This window comes from Pollicipes pollicipes, unplaced genomic scaffold, assembly GCF_011947565.3.
Source record: "Pollicipes pollicipes isolate AB1234 unplaced genomic scaffold, Ppol_2.1 Scaffold_4002;HRSCAF=4701_pilon_pilon_pilon, whole genome shotgun sequence".
Lineage (NCBI taxonomy): Eukaryota > Metazoa > Arthropoda > Thecostraca > Pollicipedomorpha > Pollicipedidae > Pollicipes > Pollicipes pollicipes.
This window is the reverse complement of record NW_023596420.1, coordinates 18,813,005-18,833,634: the sequence shown is the minus strand read 5'-3', so window position 1 is coordinate 18,833,634 and position 20,630 is coordinate 18,813,005. Positions and strand designations below refer to the sequence as shown.

General features: G+C 53.0%; 1 protein-coding gene across 1 annotated transcript; it reads left to right on the top strand.

Moving 5' to 3' along the window:
* The first annotated feature begins 755 nt into the window (after positions 1-755).
* Positions 756-20,096, top strand: LOC119093090 (transmembrane protease serine 11D). Its single transcript, XM_037215979.1, has 11 exons — positions 756-864; positions 2,206-2,328; positions 7,845-7,968; positions 8,538-8,737; positions 10,440-10,664; positions 13,513-13,685; positions 13,966-14,085; positions 15,879-15,975; positions 17,296-17,472; positions 18,452-18,652; positions 19,252-20,096. The coding sequence occupies exons 2-11, from the start codon at positions 2,211-2,213 to the stop codon at positions 19,392-19,394; spliced, it is 1,578 nt and encodes a 525-aa protein (XP_037071874.1). The 5' UTR covers positions 756-864; positions 2,206-2,210; the 3' UTR covers positions 19,395-20,096.
* The last annotated feature ends 534 nt before the right edge of the window (positions 20,097-20,630 follow it).

Sequence of the window (20,630 nt, the reverse complement as noted above, 5' to 3'; positions counted from 1 at the left end):
GCCCAGGCGCATGTGCTTTCTATGTCATCATGCATGCTTGAATAATCTTGAAATGGCCTGCAAGAAATAATCTGCACAAGTTAGCGGGCGTCAAGCTCAAGAACCAGAATGTCCCAAATCTTAAAAAGGGCAAGGTTGTGAACTGTACTACGTGATCCTTAAAATGACTATCTCAGTTTAACACTACATGTAAATGCAAAACACTTTCTTCAAATTGAATGACCACAGGCTACCCGAGACATCATTGGCTGCCTGCTGTATTCACCATGAAAAGTTGGCAGATGTGAAGTGTTCAGCACAGCTTCAAAGGACATTACTTACAACTGAAAGCGTGGTTGTGTTGACATTATGCCTAATTGATGTTGGAAACAAAACAAAGATTACAGACATGTTATTAATGAGATGTATTTGAAGAGATGACAATGAAAACATATTGATCACAACATATCTTAATTTGTCACATTGCCTCCATCCATCAACGACCAATAAGCCCAACAGAACGGCTTGTATCCAGATGGCAGTGCGTCACTCGCACCAGCTATGCTGCATTTCTGCAAGGATGTCCATGCAGTTGCGCCACTAGCCGTCTGCCCCAAGCCCTGGACATTCCGTGGAGGTGCGGTTTTTCCGGTTGCCGGGCGTGTGCGGCCGGGGCTGTTCGCTGGAGGGATTCCCCGCGCCGTCGGCCAGGCTCCCCGCGCCGGGGGCCAGGCTCCCCGCGCCAGCCCGGCGTAGATTACCGGCCGCTTCGACAGGGGGCGCCTGGCGAACTTGCGTCAGAGGTGAACGGACCAGTGCGAAGTCCGTCCGGCGGCAGGGCTGTATCCAGACGCCTGCTGGTGCTGCTCCGGGAACAACTGAAGGGTGAGTCGTGTGCGCATGCTGACCGGAATCAGTGGGCATGGACGCTTGCCTCCGGACAGTCAATACGCTTGCATTTGTATGAATGAAGCTGAGTCATGAATAAGACATCTGCTCCAGCAGCAGCCTGCCTGCCATTTGTTAGCATTTGTTCGTGCCTTTTGTTCTCTCCGTCTCTTTTGCCTTTCTCCGAAATAGCAATTCAGGAAACACACGCACGCCCATATGCATAGCGCTGCGATGATATTGTTCTGCATTCCCTGCAAATCGCGTGTGCAGGAGTTAGACTTGCGTGATGCCCGATGGCAACTGGTCCTCTCGTGCAGACGTTGCTGCCACTGAACAATGTAAAAACCGGTCGCAGTGTTCATAGATCCATCAGGCGGGCACTGGCAGCAGCGAACACACATTCTGCACCAGGGGCTGTGTGTGTTTCTGAGACCGAAAACAGTGATCATCGAAAGGCTGCCACTGAACAGTCACTTCACTCCAATTTGTACAAAACTGACAGCCGTTAACAGTTATTTGTTACAGTAACAGTCTGTCTCTTTGTTTACCCGTTGTGGTCTGTCCATCCGATTTGTTCTTTTTGGAAAAAGCATTACAGGGAACAGAAATGCGCAATGCAACGCGTGTGCAATGCGATGGTTGCACGTACGTGACCGTGCGATAGTATGTCAGTGAATGCATGCAGTGCTTGGCCTGTACCTTATTTCCAGTAAAAAGGTTCGCAAAACGGAGCTGGCTGCATTATTGCCATTCGTAGATGCTATCCACGTGGCTCAGATTACACACGGGGTGGTCTGTACTCCGTGCACAAATGTTGGTCTGAGGAAAATTTGTTTGGGCACGCTCACTGGAAGCATACGGGCCGACATCAAAACAAATGCGCCAAAAGGCATTTGTTTTGTGAACAAAACCGTGAGGCTCCGCATTATTGTGTAAACATGCGGATCAGGCTGGTGGGCAGCTTTCAGATGCAAAAGGCAAGGGCAGCTCGTATACGAGTACAACAAATCTGAACAAACCCAGTGCAGTGTTAAGTGAACAGAGTGTTAGGTACTTCACTTCATGCGTTTCACATCTCGTATTAACAATGTGTCGGTGAACATTTACATTTCATCCTTTCTGTAAAGGACATGTTCATATTCATCGGCATCGGTGTGTCCAGCACAGCCCCTTAATCGCTAGCCTCTCTTGGAATATGCATATATATATATATATATATATATATATATATATATATATATATATATATATATATATATTGTGTGTGTGTGTGTTTATATATGTATACACGTATGTGTGATACAGTGCCGGTTGACGGATTACGGCTGCAAGCAGGCGGAATGCTGCGGGTGCTGCTGCTGGCGCTGGCGGTGCTGTCTGCGGACGGCTTCAGCACCGCCGATGTGCCCACTCCGAGGTTCACATTCCAGCCGGGAGCTATCCACGTCACCATTCCCAGTAAGAAACTGCGACTGCAGGAACAGCTTTTGGTTACTACCGTATTAGCGTGGCGTGATATGTCTGTAACCGGTCGGTAGCGGCCCTGTGGATCGCGGATACCCTGACACATGCTGCAAGGCGTTTAAGAGAGCGGGAGTGGGGTGGGGGTGGGGATTGGGTGGGCGCGGGCGTCGCAGGGGTAGGAGGTGGTCCGCCCACTTGCCATACGGGTTACGATGGACCCTATGACGTTTTTTGAGAAAAAAATCAATGTTAAGAGAATTAGGCACATCCACTTCTTGGGATGTGCCCACGTCCCTGCTGTGTCGCAATCAAGTTTCAGGCTCGTTCGGCTGCACCATTGGCATAACGCGGCTGTCGCAACATTCCAGTGGCGTCACACCACGGAATGGCGCAGATGGGGGGGGGGGGGGAGATGGCTAAGAGTATGTGCTTGCCCCCTCAAAATTTTGAGAGGTCCTCTTTTGCCGAGACTAAAGGCTTTGCATCTACATGAAAATCACCAAATTCAGATGCGAGGGCTACCATGACTGAGCTAGAGGCACTAAATTGTGCTCTCTGAAGCCCATTTTCTGCATGAAGATGCCCGTTTTCTGGATCATGAAACCGCCTCTAAAAATAAGGTACTCTATGTTCGAGATCAGGAGGCCTAACTTTGTGCTAGGAAGGCCCCTTTGCTGGCTTGGGAGGCCCCGTTATGAACTTTGAACAAGGAGACCCTTGCCATGAATAGGGACGAACTCTTTATGCATCAAGATGCCCCTTTTCTGGACCAAGGAGGCTTGTTTCACGTGTAGTGGCGCAGGGGTCAACACTGTAAGGGGAGGGTCGCCGTCAAGTGGCTTGATCATGCGTAGTTGAAAGGACAGCATGTGTCTGGTAATCTGTGATAGTTGTATATAGTTTAAGTTTGTTCTTATGGTGTTTACGGTAGATAGTGTTGTGAGTGTTTATGTCTTAGATTAGCCATCGATGTCTGGTGTTTACTCGTCCGCTGAGGTCAGGGAGGCAAACTGACCTCGGAGGACCGTCACCACTCCACTTTGATGTGCATGTGGACAGCCGCCCACCACTCCACTTTGATGTGCATGTGGACAGCCGCCCAAGAGCAAATCCGAGCCTCTCATCCTCCTCAATCATCGGGCCCCTTAATCCTCTTCTCTTGCTAAATCCTGAAGCCTTGTTACGCCCCACTTATCCGGGGCAGGCTGCACGCGTCAACCACGAGTGAATCGAGAGGCCCGCTGGGGAGGAGGGGATTCCGGACCGGGCGCCCGCCGCACACTCTGAGGGGTCCCTGCGCGGGCTAGAGCTCGGCGGTGGGCCCCCCAGGCGCATGTAGTCGTGCCCCCCCCCCCCCCCCCGCTATTCATTCTCCCTCATCCCTTAGCCTTGGAACTATCATTGCTAGTCGAAAGGGCTCTAATTCAAACGACCGAAGCAAAGGAAAATATACCGTGCATCTTGAAAGTAGAGTTTTTGCCCTTCGTGATCGGTCGGCTCTCTGGACGCGTTTCCCGTTCTGTCAGTTCGGGTCGGCATCATCTTGATGCCGACGCCGATTGACGCTTATGTGGCATTGCAAGGGGGCTCGGACTATCAACAGAAGAAAAAACATCAAGGCAACTACTGCCACCTTTCTCTTACGCAGCCGAAGATAGTGAGAAGCGCGACATTGGTGACCCTAACGTGATCTACCAACGCGTCAACTGACGGTGGCCGAGGGCCAGCCGGAGAGTGCGGCGATGGGCCACGGAACGCCGAGGGCCACCGAGCCGTTCGCATCTGTTGGACTCCCTGCCTTCTCGGCTGAAGAAGCAGAGCTGTGTATCGTGCAGGTCAACTGTACTTTCGACGTTTTCGGAACCGACGACTTCGCCTACAAATTCAAGCCGCTGGTCGCGCTTCCTCCGATGTCCGAGGCTACTCAGGTTCTCGATGTCATCATCGGGCAACTGGCAGACTACACGGCTTTCTGGGATGCGCTCAATCAGCGATTGGCCATCCCGCGCCAGCCGTCTGGAGGCCTCTTATGTCACCAACAGCTCGGGGACTAGGCTCCGTCCCAGCTTCTAAGTAACATACGTAGACAGTTGGCGGCTGGTGATGCCCCGATCTACAGCGGCCTTTTGCGAACACTGTTTATACAGCGGCTTCCCCAGACGGCCTGACGCTGGACTACCGCGCTGGACTACCAATGCGGTTTGGGGCGGAAGCCTACCGTTGCGTTTAGCCCTGCTCATGGAAGTCCGAGGCGGAAAACGAGCAGGCCTGAAGCCGCTGGCGCCCGCAACTTCAGCCCAGCTGCCGCTGACGCAGCTGTTCTTCGTTGAAGACAGCCGGCTTGGTCGGGCGCTGCTAGTGAACACTGGGGCACAGACAGCCGGCTTGGTCGGGCGCTGCTAGTGAACACTGGGGCACAAGACAGCCGGCTTGGTCGGGCGCTGCTAGTGACACTGGGGCACAAGACAGCCGGCTTGGTCGGGCGCTGCTAGTGGACACTGGGGCACAAGACAGCCGGCTTGGTCGGGCGCTGCTAGGGGACACTGGGGCATAAGTCAGCGTACTGCCGCCCGCCTCCTTGCCACCCGGTTCCGACGTGACGCCCACACAGCTCCATCGGTTGCAGGCTGCCAACGGCACCGTAGTGAATACTTTTTGAAGATACCGGCACGCCGTCCAGCTCGCCGGCGGGCCGCACTTTGAATGGGAGCTCGTTATCGCTGACGTCACTCCGATTCTAGGCGCAGATTTCATGGCGCATCACCAGCTGGCGGTTGACATGGGCCTCCAGGTCCTGCCGAATACATCAGGTCAGACTTGTGCTCGTGGAACCCCGGTCAGCATCCGCTCATTGGGACTGAGAGCCGTCTCCGGGGCAGTGCCCGGAGTTTCTCCCTAAGCCTCGCGGCAGTTTCGACAGTTTCCGCGGGTAACCAAGCCCCCGACAAGGCCAGCTCCGCTGAGCCACTCTGTGATGTACCACATCATCACAACTGGACCACCGTGTATCACGCGATCATGGCGCCTGGCCCCGGATCGTTTTGAGATCGCTTGGGAGGAATTCAACAAAATGCGCAAGCTCGGCGTCTTATGACCGTTCAAGAGCAGTTGGGCCTCACTCCCTGCACCCGGTCCAGAGGTCCATCCCCGGCGAATGGCGGCCATGCGGTGATTATCATGCGCTGAACGCTACCACCACTCAGGACTGACACCCGGTGCCTTACCTGCAAGACCGCGCCGGTCACCTGTACGGCTGTAAGGTTGGACCTGGTGCGGACATACAACCAGGTCCTTGTGGAGCCGTCGGATGTTTCAAAGACCGCCATCACAACGCTATTTGGACTCTCCGAGATGGTCCAGTTTCTATTCGGACCCTCCGAGATGGTCCGGTTTCTACTCGGTCTCAGTAATGCCAACCAAACCTTCCAACGATCCATGGATGAAGTGCTGTGTGGAGTGCCAGGAATATTTGTCTACTTGTACGACATTCTGGTCGCCAGCAAGTAGGAGCACGAGCATCTCTGACACCTTGAAATGGTTCTCGAGCGAGTCGACAAGTTAGGACTGGTCGTCAACGAAAAAAAAACCCTGTGTTCGGGACCAAAGAAGTTCAGTTCCTCGGTCATGAAGTCACTAAGCTCGACATCGCCACCACCCTTACATACAAGATTTCTGCAGTGTAGGATGTTCCGCAACCAATTAAGGAGAACCAGCTCCGGCGTTTCATCAGAATGGTGGCATATTATCATTGCTTTGTGTCCGAAGGCGCTGCTCTACTGGCCCCACTCAACAATTTCCAGTGAGAAGGCCTCAAAAAATCACTGCCTCATCACCTGGTCTGCCGACGCTGGGCAAGCGTTTCATCGCGTCAGGCAGCATCTGGCGCACGCTACCCGACTTGGGCACCCGACACCAGATGCGCTCATAAGTCCGCAGGTGGACGCTTCGGACACTGGCGTCAGAGCGGTTCTCCAGCAGCTTGTGGCTGGGCGTTGGGAGCCGCTGTCGTTCTTCTTGAAGAGTCTCAAGCCGGCAGAGACTCGGTACAGCACCTCCGGTCGAGAACTCCTCGCTGTGTACCAAGCGATCCGGCACTTCGGGCACAGCGCTGATGGTCGTAACTTTGTCATCTTCATGGATCAAAAACCCCTGGTGTCCGCAGTCGGGTCCAGTTCTGGCCGTTGCTTGCCTAGGGAGATCCAGCACCTCGACTTCATCGCGTAATTCTCCACTGACGTCAGGCACGTACCGGGCAAGGAAAACACTGTTGCCCCGTGCTCTCACGGACGATCGCCATGCTGCAGGCAACGCAGCCCCCGCTGGACGATCTGGACACTCTGGTGGGCGCTCAGGGTCAAGATGACGACCTTCAAACCTTCAGCACCCTCATCGCATTCACTGGCGCTGGGTGACAGTTCTGCTGACAAGTGATCACAAGGTCGTGGTAGGTGAGCCCACAGGCAGGTCCCCCCCCCCCCCCCCCCCTGTTGCCAGGAAGCCACCGGTAGCAGTACTTCTGGATTCTGCATGGCCTGGCTCACCAGGGAGCTGGGGGCACGCAAGAACTTGTCTCCCAGCTCCTTGTGTGGCCTTCTATGCACCGACACGTCAAGGAGTGGACACGGGCGTGCACCTCGTGCCAGCGTGCGAAGGCTTATTTTCAGATTTTGGGTCACTGGAGGTGCATATTTTCGTATGTATGAGGTTGCAAAGCTGAAAAAGCACGATTTTCGGCGTCGTTTGTCGTTCGTGCAGAACAAGACATTGGCGTTTTTCGTATAGAACTCAAGGAGTTTGACATTTCTGTCTACGTTAGCTGGTTAGTTAGTTTGTTTGTTCTTAATTTGGAGTCGAATCAAACTGTCAGTACGCGTTGTGAGAAGCAGCGAATGAGGGCGAGGTTCAACAAGCTGCTTTGCCCAGAAGGCCCCTGCTCCAATTATGTAATTATCGACATTTTTGCATGGGTATTAACGCATGTAACAATTTCGTCAGAGAACAATGCCCGATGTCTCTCCCTCCCCTCGCTCCTTCGTTGAAAACATGACATTACACAAAAGGCCTCTGTGAGGAGGCCCCGTGAAAATCCCTGCTCCTCCAAGTCCAAATCTATGGCGCCGCCCCTGCATCACTCTTTGAATCCCTGCGGCTTTGATGATAACTTATTTCCAACAGCTTGTTGATCCCGCCATAATGATATCATATTGCAGGTTCTCGTCTTACTGCTGTTACATCGGGCTTGCTGTGATGATGTTGGAATGCTAATTACTACTGCCCTGGTGGCGTTGCAATGATCCTCAATAAGTGAAGTGAGTCTGTCTGACAGTGTGTGTGTGACTGTGTGTAGCGAGTCCGCGAACGACGTGTGACCACGTATAGCGAGTCAGCGAGCGCCGTGTGACCGTGTGTAGCGAGTCAGCGAGCGCCGTGTGACCGCGTGTAGCGAGTCGGCGAGCGCCGTGTGACCACGTATAGCGAGTCAGCGAACGACGTGTGACCGTTTGCGGCAGGTTCGCCGGGCATGAGTCTGGCTGCCATCCACCTGACAGTGGGTGAGCCCGTGCACGGCACCAGGCCCGGAAAATACAACAAGGATCTGGCCAGGGACGGCGACGTCTTCCGCGGAACGGTGCAGTAAGTACGCTTTGCTTGGGTTTCATTCGCATTCGCTTTTCTTCCCTGGCTAGTCTTTTCCAAATTTCTACACTTCCTACGTACTCGATTACACTTGCATATGGGCATATACATGTCATGCAAATGTGCTAACACTTCCTTACACCCTCTCGTTCTGCCTCCCTGCTTCATCGCTTCCCTCCATTGGTTCAAGTAAGCTGCAAGAAAGTGAATGCTCAAGATATAATTGCAAATGGTGTAACACGCTGAGTGGTATTCTCCCCGTGTGCTACACGCTGAGTGGTATTCTCCCCGTGTGCTACACGCTGAGTGGTATTCTCCCCGTGTGCTACACGCTGAGTGGTATTCTCCCCGTGTGCTGCACGCTGTCGCCGTGACAGGCGACCGTGATATGGATTGGGCAGGCTTTCCAGTCTTCCAGCTTCAAACGACATGCGTGCCAGTGACATGGATGTGACATGGTGTCCGTGAATGGATTGGGCAGGCTCTTCGGCCTTCCAGCTTCAAACGACACGCGTACCAGTGACGTCATCCGGTAATGGCGGCACCATCCCGTTTTCGCATTACAGCTTCCAATGGCAGACGGGTGACGTCATCTACTACTGGGTCTACGTTGTTGTGGACGGCCTGGGGTATCAGCGCCTGGAGCAGTCTCACACAATTCGCGCCGGCGGTGCGGGCACCACCAGAGCACCGAGCCGAGGCCCGTTCCAGGTCCCCACTCCCTCGTTTCACTTCACTCCCTTCACCATCACTGTTGCGGTACCAGGTGGGTGTTCAGCTGAGGCTCAGCTGAGGCACTACGCTCCAGCATCTCAGAGCGACGGGGCAGTGCGTGGCTTGCCTTGCAGTAAGCTACTGTGGCGCTGTGGCGACCTGTCGAAACCAGCGTTGCGAGATGTGTTAAAGAATAGGCGGATAGCTGAGCCTTGTTTTGCCATGGTTCTGACGTATCGTCTTGTGCTGTTGTGCTACGTAACCTGTAACCTGTTCGGCGTTGCTGCTATGTGACATCATCCGACCCGCTGTTGTGTGGCCCGGCTCGTGTTGCCGTGTTGTGACCTGGCCTGTGCTGTTATGGCGTGACCTGCCCCGTGCTGCTGTGGTGTGACCTCCCGTGCTGTTGTAGTGTGACCTGCCCCGTGCTGCTGTGGTGTGACCTGCCCCGTGCTGTTGTAATGTGACCTGCCCCGTGCTGCTGTGGTGTGACCTGCCCGGTGCTGTTGTAGTGTGACCTGCCCCGTGCTGCTGTGGTGTGACCTGCCCGGTGCCGTTGTAGTGTGACCTGCCCCGTGCTGCTGTGGTGTGACCTGCCCCGTGCTGCTGTGGTGTGACCTACCCCGTGCTGCTGTGGTGTGACCTGCCCGGTGCTGTTGTAGTGTGACCTGCCCGGTGCTGCTGTGGTGTGACCTGCCCGGTGCTGTTGTGGTGTGACCTGCCCCGTGCTGCTGTGGTGTGACCTCCCGTGCTGTTGTGGTGTGACCTGCCCCGTGCTGCTGTGGTGTGACCTGCCCCGTGCTGTTGTAGTGTGACCTGCCCCGTGCTGCTGTGGTGTGACCTGCCCCGTGCTGCTGTGGTGTGACCTGCCCCGTGCTGCTGTGGTGTGACCTGCCCCGTGCTGTTGTAATGTGACCTGCCCCGTGCTGCTGTGGTGTGACCTGCCCGGTGCTGTTGTAGTGTGACCTGCCCCGTGCTGCTGTGGTGTGACCTGCCCCGTGCTGTTGTAATGTGACCTGTCCCGTGCTGCTGTAGTGTGACCTGCCCGGTGCTGTTGTAGTGTGACCTGCCCCGTGCTGCTGTGGTGTGACCTGCCCGGTGCCGTTGTAGTGTGACCTGCCCCGTGCTGCTGTGGTGTGACCTGCCCCGTGCTGCTGTGGTGTGACCTGCCCCGTGCTGCTGTGGTGTGACCTGCCCCGTGCTGTTGTAATGTGACCTGCCCCGTGCTGCTGTGGTGTGACCTGCCCGGTGCTGTTGTAGTGTGACCTGCCCCGTGCTGCTGTGGTGTGACCTCCCGTGCTGTTGTAGTATGACCTGCCCCGTTCTGCTGTGGTGTGACCTGCCCCGTGCTGTTGTAATGTGACCTGCCCCGTGCTGCTGTGGTGTGACCTGCCCGGTGCTGTTGTAGTGTGACCTGCCCCGTGCTGCTGTGGTGTGACCTCCCGTGCTGTTGTAGTGTGACCTGCCCCGTGCTGCTGTGGTGTGACCTGCCCCATGCTGTTGTAATGTGACCTGCTCCGTGCTGCTGTGGTGTGACCTGCCCGTGCTGTTGTAATGTGACCTACCCCGTGCTGCTGTGGTGTGACCTCCCCGTGCTGTTGTAGTGCGACCTGCCACGTGCTGCTGTGGTGTGACCTGACCTTTGCTGCTATGATGTGACCTGACCCATACTGTTATAGTGTGACCTGACCCGTGCCGTTGCGGTGTGACCTGGTCTGGTCTGTTACGGAGTGACCCTGACTGACCCGCCGCAGCGCTGCCGGGCGTCTCGCTGGCGGCCATCCACATGAACCTGGATGAGCCTCTTCGCGGCACGAACGCCGGCAAATATAATAAGGACATGGATAAGTCCGGTGACGTGTTCGTCACCATGATCCACGCGCCGTGGGAGCAGGCTAGCACCATCTACTACTGGGTGTACGTCATCTTTAACGGCCTCGGGCATCACAAGTTGGAGCAGCGGTTTGACATTAGCCCAGGTGCGTCCGAGAGAGGTAGAGCATCGTCAGCTAGAGTCCACTTTGTTGGATACGCAGAGCATCCGTTTCGGGCGTGGTGCGTTAGCACGCGCCTGGGTGGCCGGTTCGGCCGTGGTGCGTTAGCACGCGCCTGGGTGGCCGGTTCGGCCGTGGTGCGTTAGCACGCGCCTGGGTGGCCGGTTCGGCCGTGGTGCGTTAGCACGCGCCTGGGTGGCCGGTTCGGCCGTGGTGCGTTAGCACGCGCCTGGGTGGCCGGTTCGGCCGTGGTGCGTTAGCACGCGCCTGGGTGGCCGGCTGAATACTGTCAGCTCGGGCGGAGGCAGTTTGATCCCCTCAGATACAACAAACGGAAACAGTCAGATACGCTAAAATTAAGGTATAGGCCCGCTTGTATGTTAACTCACTTGTGTCAAAACTTGAGATTCCTACGTCATTTGCTTCTGGCCAAATAAGGCCAAACAAGGTCAAGCTCCAGATTGGTGTCAGAAGAGACCTCAGACATCATGATGTCTGTTGCGGTCCCTGTTATTCACGAATTCGAAATGAGCACCCGGAAACTACAAGGAGCAATTCCTCGAGTAAAAAATAAGTTTCGCTTAGACCTTGGTCTTAACTTCATTCCTGACCTTAACTTAATGGAATTTGTTGTAACTTGAGCTCAATTGCTGTACTACCTACGAAACTACCTGAGATACGTCAGGCCTCGTCTAATGTACTCCGTTGTCGCATCAGATGAACGATTCGCTAGAAATTGCCTGTGCCGATAGTCACGGTCTGACCCTGGCCCGCTATAAGTCAGTCACGGTCTGACCCTGGCCCGCTATAAGTCAGTCACGGTCTGACCCTGGCCTGCTATAAGTCAGTCACGGTCTGACCCTGGCCCGCTATAAGTCAGTCACGGTCTGACCCTGGCCCGCTATAAGTCAGTCACGGTCTGACCCTGGCCCGCTATAAGTCAGTCACGGTCTGACCCTGGCCCGCTATAAGTCAGTCACGGTCTGACCCTGGCCTGCTATAAGTCAGTCACGGTCTGACCCCGGCCCGCTATAAGTCAGTCACGGTCTGACCCTGGCCCGCTATAAGTCAGTCACGGTCTGACCCTGGCCCGCTATAAGTCAGTCACGGTCTGACCCTGGCCTGCTATAAGTCAGTCACGGTCTGACCCTGGCCTGCTATAAGTCAGCGACTCTACATGGTACATCTATTTTGGTGCCGAAATCCGCTATTCCATTGCCTACAGCCGTATAAAGTTGGGCACGGCTACGCCGTGCCGTTCGGATATTTATTGTAAAAGCCTTTGGTGTGGTACCCCCTCCCCCCCGAACATGTGTTAACGATCTCCCTGATAGGGGCAGGGGGCGTCAATGCCCCCTACCTTACGTTTTGCGTGGATGCCTCTTTGGTACGTTGTGCAACTGCGCCAGAAGTTTAATTAGCCTATAAGGCACTTATTGCGCGTGTTTTTTACACTGCATATTCGTGTTCGTGCTCCGAGACATGTCCCTAGCTTTTCTGGTTTCGCAGCAGCAGCAGTTTTTTTAGGAACACTGCATGACCACCTACAACCCGCGCAGGTGGCGGGCGGCGACAGATGATGTCGCGGAGCGCACGCGACGGATTGACATTGATCCATTAACAGATCCACATGTCATAGTATGCTCAAAACACGTGAGCGTATGGCTCACTGTACTCAGGATCAAGCATGGAACACGCCTTTTTAGGTTTTATGCCGCCACGAGCTATTGTTTCGTATGTATGAGGTGAAGATAAAACGGCGCGATCTTCTGGACAATTCGACCTTCGATCTGGCACAATGCTGTCAGTTATTGACCTAACCACATAAATTACTACCAGTCGCGAAGTCTAGTTGAAACCAGCCCGCGGATCTTTCTCTAAGCTTTATGTTCATCCTTTTGGAAACACTAGGGGATGTATTGACCCACCTCCTTATCAGTCCGCGTTATGAAAAAGGGCGAATCAGGGCGAGGGTTAACTGGCCTGTGCCGATGCTTGTCTATGGCGAAGTGTACATATCAAACGCGCTGTTTCCAATCGTTGGGTTCTTCCTAAACCGTGCACATTGTTAAGCGCGTGACCACGTTGATCGGTAGACCGTAAACTGCGGTCACCAGCAGCAGATCGTCAGCGCACGGCCTAGGCGCTGAGTTGCGCACCCAATGACGTGTCACTATCCTCTCTTCTTGGAAAGCTGGAAACGCCTATGGCGCATGTCCGTACATGCTGTATCGACGCCATATTCATTTTACAGGGCATAGCAGTGCTTTGGCAAGAAAGAAAGAAAGAAAGTCTACTTCTTACTTGGTCACCCTTTCCACAACTCCAATAAATACTCATGCTCCGCCGGGCCAAAACTAAGGCATTTCCTTTTAAAACAAAGCAATGCACAATCCCAGTTTTCCCACATTCCATGCAAAACTCTGAAACATCAAATACAGCTTACGTTACCATGAACACTAAAAAGCACTCAACGTTTTCACCGTTCTGCTATTAGCCCATTTTGGAATTATTGAAGATGCCAATGCAATTCAGAGTTTAACTTATCGCCGTGATGTATCAACCTCGAAGTCATGCATTGATCTGCCGGGCTGCGTCGAAATCGGTTTATAAACGTGACAACGTTCAGCTGTTTTGCAATCAGTACGGTATCCTCACATCTCTTCTAAAACCGCCGACGAAAATTACGACCCACATTACCACGGTAGTTCCTAGTGTCGGCACCACTAAAGGTCTTCATCATGTCCACTTCTTTCCGCCGTGAGCACCCGAAACCTGGACCGATTCGTGTCACGAATTGGTGTCGTGACTGTGACCACTGACGTGACTTCAGGTATGTCCGTGCCACCGACGAGGCCACCTGGCGGAACCACTAGACCGCCGTCCAGCCTGCTACCGAGCGAGTGTGGAATTCGCTTCCTGGACTCTTTCCTGGCGCCTGCTATGTTTGGGGACCTTCGGGTGGCCAATGCATCTGAGGTTAATCACGGTGATTACCCCTGGCAGGTGAGAGTCGCCGACATGCTACCCGGTGCACTACTGGGCGATGACCTCATGGGCTCTAGCAGCCATAGTCTGTGTGAATATCACGCTGTAATTTTTCGAAGCGACGAAAGCCCGTCCAGCATGAGATCTGATATCATTGACGCGTCTCTGATCCACATTGCTGATTGGAGTTTATTGATGTAGTCGCATGCAGGTGAAAAGTCAGCAGCTGAAGAATGCAGTTGTGGATATAAAGCCAGCCGTGACAATGGTGCAAAACAATGGGCACTCTAACTCACAGGCACAGATACAGAAGCTGAGTGGGCCGAGATACGCTCACCACTGTGGAGGCATCATCATATCGGACCGCCACATCCTCACGGCAGCACACTGCATGACGCTTCCTGTCAGCCAGCTTCAGGTAAGTGCCTTGTACGGACAATATTACCAGACTTGCGCTTGACTCTGGGCAGAGTATCAGTCAAACTTTAGTCGAGCGACACCTTCGGCAGGCTGACACTTTTGCGACCACGGATTGCATCGTCATGAAGAAAAAGTGACACGATTCATAAAGAGTCTATCGTGATAGCTCCAAAACACTTGAAGGCAGGCTGTTTGATCAGGCCGCTTATTTCCGTGACGATGTGATGACTACAATATTTGCTCACGGTACGTGCAGGCGTGCTTGCGGGTGTGCGTGCGTGCACGCATGCGTCTAGCTGTCCGTCTGTCTGTCTGCTTGCCTGCCTGCCTGCCTGCCTGCCTGCCTGCCTGCCTGCCTGCCTGCCTGCCTGGTCTGTCTGTCTGTCTGTCTGTCTGTCTGTCTGTCTGTCTGTCTGTCTGTCTGTCTGTCTGGCTGTCTGTCTGTCTGTCTGTCTGTCTGTCTGTCTGTCTGTCTGTCTGTCTGTCTGGCTGTCTGTCTGTCTGTCTGTCTGTCTGTCTGCCTGCCTGTCTGTCTGTCTGTCTGTCTGTCTGTCTGTCTGTCTGCCTGTCTGTCTGCCTGTCTGTCTATATATCTGTCTGTCTGTCTGTCTGCCTGTCTGTCTGTCTGTCTGTCTGTCTGTCTGTCTGTCTGTCTGTCTGTCTGTCTGTCTGTCTGTCTGTCTGTCTGTCTGTCTGTGAAACTGTTGTCTAGAGCAGTCTTTTACATTTAAAAGTTTGCCAATAATTACAAGCGAGCTTATTTCATCCTATCTGATGCTTGCTACAATACATTCAGATGTGGAGCATTTCGTTTAAACAAATGGTGTCGAAGCTATTTTCGGATACAAGAAATCCATGAAGTCTGAAAGGTGTCCCGTACTGAAGCATGCGCCTACAAAGTGTGACAAAGAGCCCCTTGGTTCATCTAGTCTGGAAGAACCCATGTTATTTCAGGAGAAATACGGTCTCCTCGAATCTAAGGATCAAAATTTTCGAGCTCTAAACGTGGCGTTAGTAGCTTGAGAACTGCATCCTGCAGGACCTCTCACCCATTGCCACGAGGTTCTCTAATATCAACGAGGCTCGGGGGGGGGGGGAGATCGGTTCACATCGAAAGCTTATGCTTGGAAAAGAGGACCAAGCGGTTTCACTGACGGGTACCTAATAAACGACCTAGAAGGCAGAGAAAAGTTCGAATGGGTCAATTAAACTGTTTACATTCTCAAGCAATTCATGCAATACAAGCCACTCCTCGTTTAAAGCGTATTTTCGCATGTTGTCACGAAAGTGTGGCTGCAATAGCATGCAAGTAAGTGAGTCGGCTGAAGGCAAGTGCACTGCTCGAGATTGGAGTTATGTCACGCCATGACCTTGCCTCCGCAGACGGTGGTGTCATGCCATGACCTTGCCTCCGCAGACGGTGGTGTCATGCCATGACCTTGCCTCCGCAGACGGTGGTGTCATGTCATGACCTTGCCTCCGCAGACGGTGGTGTCATGCCATGACCTTGCCTCCGCAGACGGTGGTGTCATGCCATGACCTTGCCTCCGCAGACGGTGGTGTCATGCCATGACCTTGCCTCTGCAGACGGTGGTGTCATGCCATGACCTTGCCTCCGCAGACGGTGGTGTCATGCTATGACCTTGCCTCCGCAGACGGTGGTGTCATGCCATGACCTTGCCTCCGCAGACGGTGGTGTCATGTCATGACCTTGCCTCCGCAGACGGTGGCGTCATGTCCTAACCTTGCTTGCGCAGACTGTGGTGTCATGCCCTGACCTTGCCTGCGCAGGTGGTGGTGGGCCAGCATGACATCAGGACTACTAACGATGTCGGGCAACAAACATTCAGCATCAAGTCTCTGGCACGGCACGCAGACTATGCTTCAGGTAAAACCCCAGTCTGGGCGACATGCTGGCTGTGCTATCTATCAGGGCACGCTGATCCTCAGCCTACCGGCTGGCCTGCTGCCTGGTATAAACATCCCGTGAGGTTTCACCGACGCATTAAAACCATAAGTGTGGTTGATTCCTTAAAATGCATGTTGCGCCACAAATCGTGGTATTATAACACATCACAGGCTTACCACCATACACCACCCACATATGATGCGCTTAGTCTCACTCTAGAGACGTAGAACTTGAATTGGTAAAGTGCAAGCAGAGGTAAGTATTTACATAATCCATTTTTACGACGGATTTCTGTGCAAAACCTTGAAACTTTTTGTCAGCGTTTTTTTCAAACCACACACATTTATCAGCGATCTTCGGCTATAAATGTTTCGCAGAGATTTAAAAGCATGTTTGTAAAGACGCACAAGTTGATAGAACTGCGGTTAGCTGATTACAAGCAAGATCATGTGTTTATTGTCAGATGTGATGCCAGATCTCTTCCCACTGAAACTTTTCAAAACTGCTTTTAAACACTCTGTGGCATCTCTGACTCAAACGCGACAAACAAACTCCTATACCCTTGTACCGTCCCTGTTCATAGGTATGCAGTACTTACAGGGATTACGATATTTACAGAGCTTACCTACAGTGCTTACAGAGCCTACTTGCAGTACTTAAGGACTTGCAGGGCTTACATACCTCAACGTGATTCAAGATAAATGATGCTTAAATGAAATGGTTGTCAAATCCCGCCTTGCTTCATACAAAACCGATATAAAGAATAACGGGGCAGCCAGCATCCGACGCCTTCGGCCGATGCGAATTGCTAATTGTCAGGCCTAGTATTGTCCTAGAATTTAGGTGAAGTAGAGGCATGGGCCGAGGTAATATCTATAAAGGGTTTCGTTTGATGTACCACACTCACTCTTAGTTGGATACATGTGGTTCACCTATTGTATGTTGATGGAAAAAAATCGAACAAGCATTTGAACATTTTTTTCAAATTTTTCAGTGCATTAATCCGTCGCGAAAACGGGTGAAGGCAATCTACGGGGCACACGCAATAAAGCAACTTCACCAAGCTATCCGCAGCATGGCCCCACTGCTTCACAAAGCCGTGCTTTTTCGCTCCATTTTGTCACTCGCTGCCACCATCGCGTTTCTTTACACGGATGCTATATCATGCAGTCAAGGATACGGAGGAAAGCGCAAGGCCTGAGAGTCGCGAACACATGCGCTCACCGTGACAGCGGACTCGCTCGGCAGGGAACCTCGCATGCGCACAACGCGCATTTACGTTCGCCGATGCGTCCTCAGACCCGCTGCGTGGTCACGTGAACGACATCGCAGTAATTCTGCTGAATACGGAGCGCAGAGGAAGAGGCATCCAGTTTGATGCCGGTGATGCCCGTTATGCCTACGTGAGCCCGATGTGCCTGCCATCTGGCGAGGACACGCTGGACGAGCACACCGACTGCCTCGTGTCTGGGTGGGGTAAGTACGGCGCACGCTCCACGCGGTCAGTTGCAGGTAGTTTGCCAGCCAACAGCTGTTACTAGTGCGCCACACCGCTTGCGAGACAGATTTGCACGACGATCTCACCAACAGAGCGTTCTCAAAACTGTGTGACTGCTTTGGTGGAGAAGAGTAGGTCTGAAACACGAGGCCAGAGTTTTACGGCTTTACGGATCGGCCCCATTACCTGCGCGTCCTTCACGGTGCTGAGAAAGTGTGAGCGGACGAGCACGTTACGCGTGCGCTCCTGATATTCTCGGGTAGATCGGCAAGACGAGTGTTCTAATCGCGTCTCCAAATTCCCAGCGAGCAACGCAGGAGAGTACACTAATTAAGCGTTCCATACATGGTTCCGAAACAGCTATCCTAGAGGGCCATACTGTACCTAGTTCATACCTGATGACTACGTGAACTGTGCGTTTTTGGTTTTCTGATAGACGTCTATTGGACGAGCGTACTCACCTTGAATTATCCTCAGCAAGGAGTCTGCATTAAGAATTCCCCGGGCATACATATTTCAAACAAAGAATTCGACTTTTTAGGAATGTTTTTAGAAAATTGGCTTTGCTGTTGCGAATCGGCCCGGAATAACGGAATATAAGTTTCACAGTCAACATGACATGTGACACGACCTCTTCAAATGCAATTTCACACACGGAAAAACGATATTACTGCCCGACTGTGATTTATGATATTCGTTATAGACTTGGTATTGTTCGTTAATATCATGTTGTATGTTCGTGGCATCGTTGGTGAGTAAATACGATACTACAGAAGGAGCTATCATATTAATACCCGGCTGTAACTGATGATATGAGTGACGGCCGTGGTACCGCTGGTGAGTGTGGCTGACTGACCTGGTGTCTGTGACCCCGTTAGTCGCGTCGATAGCCGTGATGACTGCAATACCCGACCGTAATCACTCGGTTCTGTCGGCGCCGACGCCGACTCTGCGCAGGCCAGACCAACGGCGATCCGTCGCCTCCGGTGCTGCACGGCGGCAGTCTGACCTACATCTCGCCGAGCTACTGCCGCTCTGAAGAGGTGTGGGGCGATCAGTTCGACGACAATGTCCACCTCTGCGCCGGCAACGTTGATGGCGGTGTGGACGCGTGCGGCGGCGACTCGGGCGGCCCGCTGGCCTGCCGCAACGGCCACGGTCAGTGGACTGGGGCGGAGGCGGCCCGCTGCGCCGGCCCCCTCCAGCCGCACAAAACCGAACGCTGGCGACAGCGGCGATCGCTTGGCGATGGGGTGGGCTGAGCGGGTGATGCCAGTGGCTAGTGGTTGGGAAACAGACAATGTTTGGGTTTGTTTTTGTATTGTGAAGCTCTATTATTAATGCTAAATTTTAGGACCTTTGGATGATGCTTCCATCGTCTCCACGGTGTTGCTGCCATAGGCAATAAGCCACTACTGCCAGTGAGGAGAAGTTCTTGAACCGCCTTCTGCTGGGTCAGGTCATAGGAAAGGTTACTCTTGCATGGTAGATGATAAACCCAATGTGGGACGCATTCCCACTTTTCTATTTATTTTTGCGGGGTCGTTCTGACCTACAACAAATGCAGTAAACCTGAGCAATGCATGCACGTCAAAACGACCGAGCGCCAATATTCGTCCCAAGCGATAGCACAGCCGCCGCCACAGAGTGGTCTCCAAAGCAACATTTTGCTTCGGGGTTTCTCAGCTGACATTTCAGCGGTGCGTGACCTCAGTGGCTACTGTGCGCGCTGACGGGCGACCGTTTGTGCTCGCCAGGCCCCTGGATCGCCACCGGCATTGTGTCCTGGGGCTCAGACCAGTGCGGCCAGCCTCGCTACGTTGGCGTCTACACGCGCGTTTCCTCCTTCGTCGACTGGATCGTCAACACCATCGAGAATGTTCTGCCCAACATCTCATAAGCCGCGGCGGACATGGACGCCTTGTACAAAAGGCTCTGCGCATCAGTGGCACCGGCAATGCGTAGAAGCTTTTCCTACACTGACTTTTTATGCAGGGTTTCTGCACAGGGGTGCCAGCCCGTGTGCAGGGGTAGTAGCCGAGCCTGCACAAAGGTCTCGACCTGATCGATAAAGTCGGCGACAAAAAGCATAATTTTGACGCGACGCTTGGCGGCAATACAAGCTTGGTGGCCTCATTGCCGTTTTCTGTCATATGACGTTGTGTTACCCTGCTGGCAACAATTTTGTCAGCAGGAATTCGAACGGCGACAAAAAATGCACTTGCCATCCCAGTTTCTGCATGCTGAACGTGCAATAGGAGCTCATGATGCGTGTGATGTGTATGATGTGCATGTACACTGCGGGGGGTTGTGAACATTACCCCCATCAACCATTGGATCCCACCCTTTGGCCGCTATGTGATGTCTGCCGGGGGGCTTACGCGCGGCTTAAAAATGGTACGGGCGGAAAAGCCGTAGTGCAATTGTGATACCAAGCAAATTCAGCGTTGTCGTACGCGCCCTTAAGACGAGATGTCATATTCAGAAAAGAATCGGGCTTATACGGCATGTATGAAATGTAATTATCACTGTTTTGTAGCTGCTGCCAGGGGAGCAAGGCTATAATTATTCCGTTGAATAAAGGATAGCATGCCTCTTTGGAGTCGGCTTGTGAGTCGGAAAGTCCGGTTAGGTACATACTCGTTCGTACCCAGTCTGATTTCTTGCAAAGAAGTGGAAAAACGTTGACTGAGCCATGTTGTGTTAAAACGGTTAACGCACAGCAACGAAAACCAAATTGCAAGTATAAACAAAAGGGTATGCTTCTGTTGTCCTATCATTGAGCTGACATTGTCCCCGGTCAACTGTAGCTCGGTAATACAAACTATGCCGAATTTCGATATCACGCTTTGTTATCATCACTACTCACGACGAATACCCCTTGACGCGTCACTTTAGCTTCTCCCACGCACATGCAAGGTATTTGCACTTGATTGCACATATACGGCGCCTTGCCCAGCATCTGGTGCAAAGCCTTAGACGCCGGCGGATACAGTGCTGCTTTTCAGCGTGGATGTCGTTCGGCCATAGCTTTATCCTCTGAGTTTCGGGGGAAAAGAAGAGGTTAAGTGCATTTGCGAGGAACATTATGCATTTAGATGAGACAGTACTTAAAGCCGTATTCCTCGCGGAATAA

Bases quoted from the DNA above. Each gene is read 5' to 3' on its own strand.
- LOC119093090 (XM_037215979.1), top strand. From the start codon at position 2,211: ATGCTGCGGGTGCTGCTGCTGGCGCTGGCGGTGCTGTCTGCGGACGGC. The intron at 7,969-8,537 runs GTAAGTACGCTT...TTCGCATTACAG, and splicing joins GTCTTCCGCGGAACGGTGCA to CTTCCAATGGCAGACGGGTG. The intron at 18,653-19,251 runs GTCAGTGGACTG...TGTGCTCGCCAG, and splicing joins GGCCTGCCGCAACGGCCACG to GCCCCTGGATCGCCACCGGC.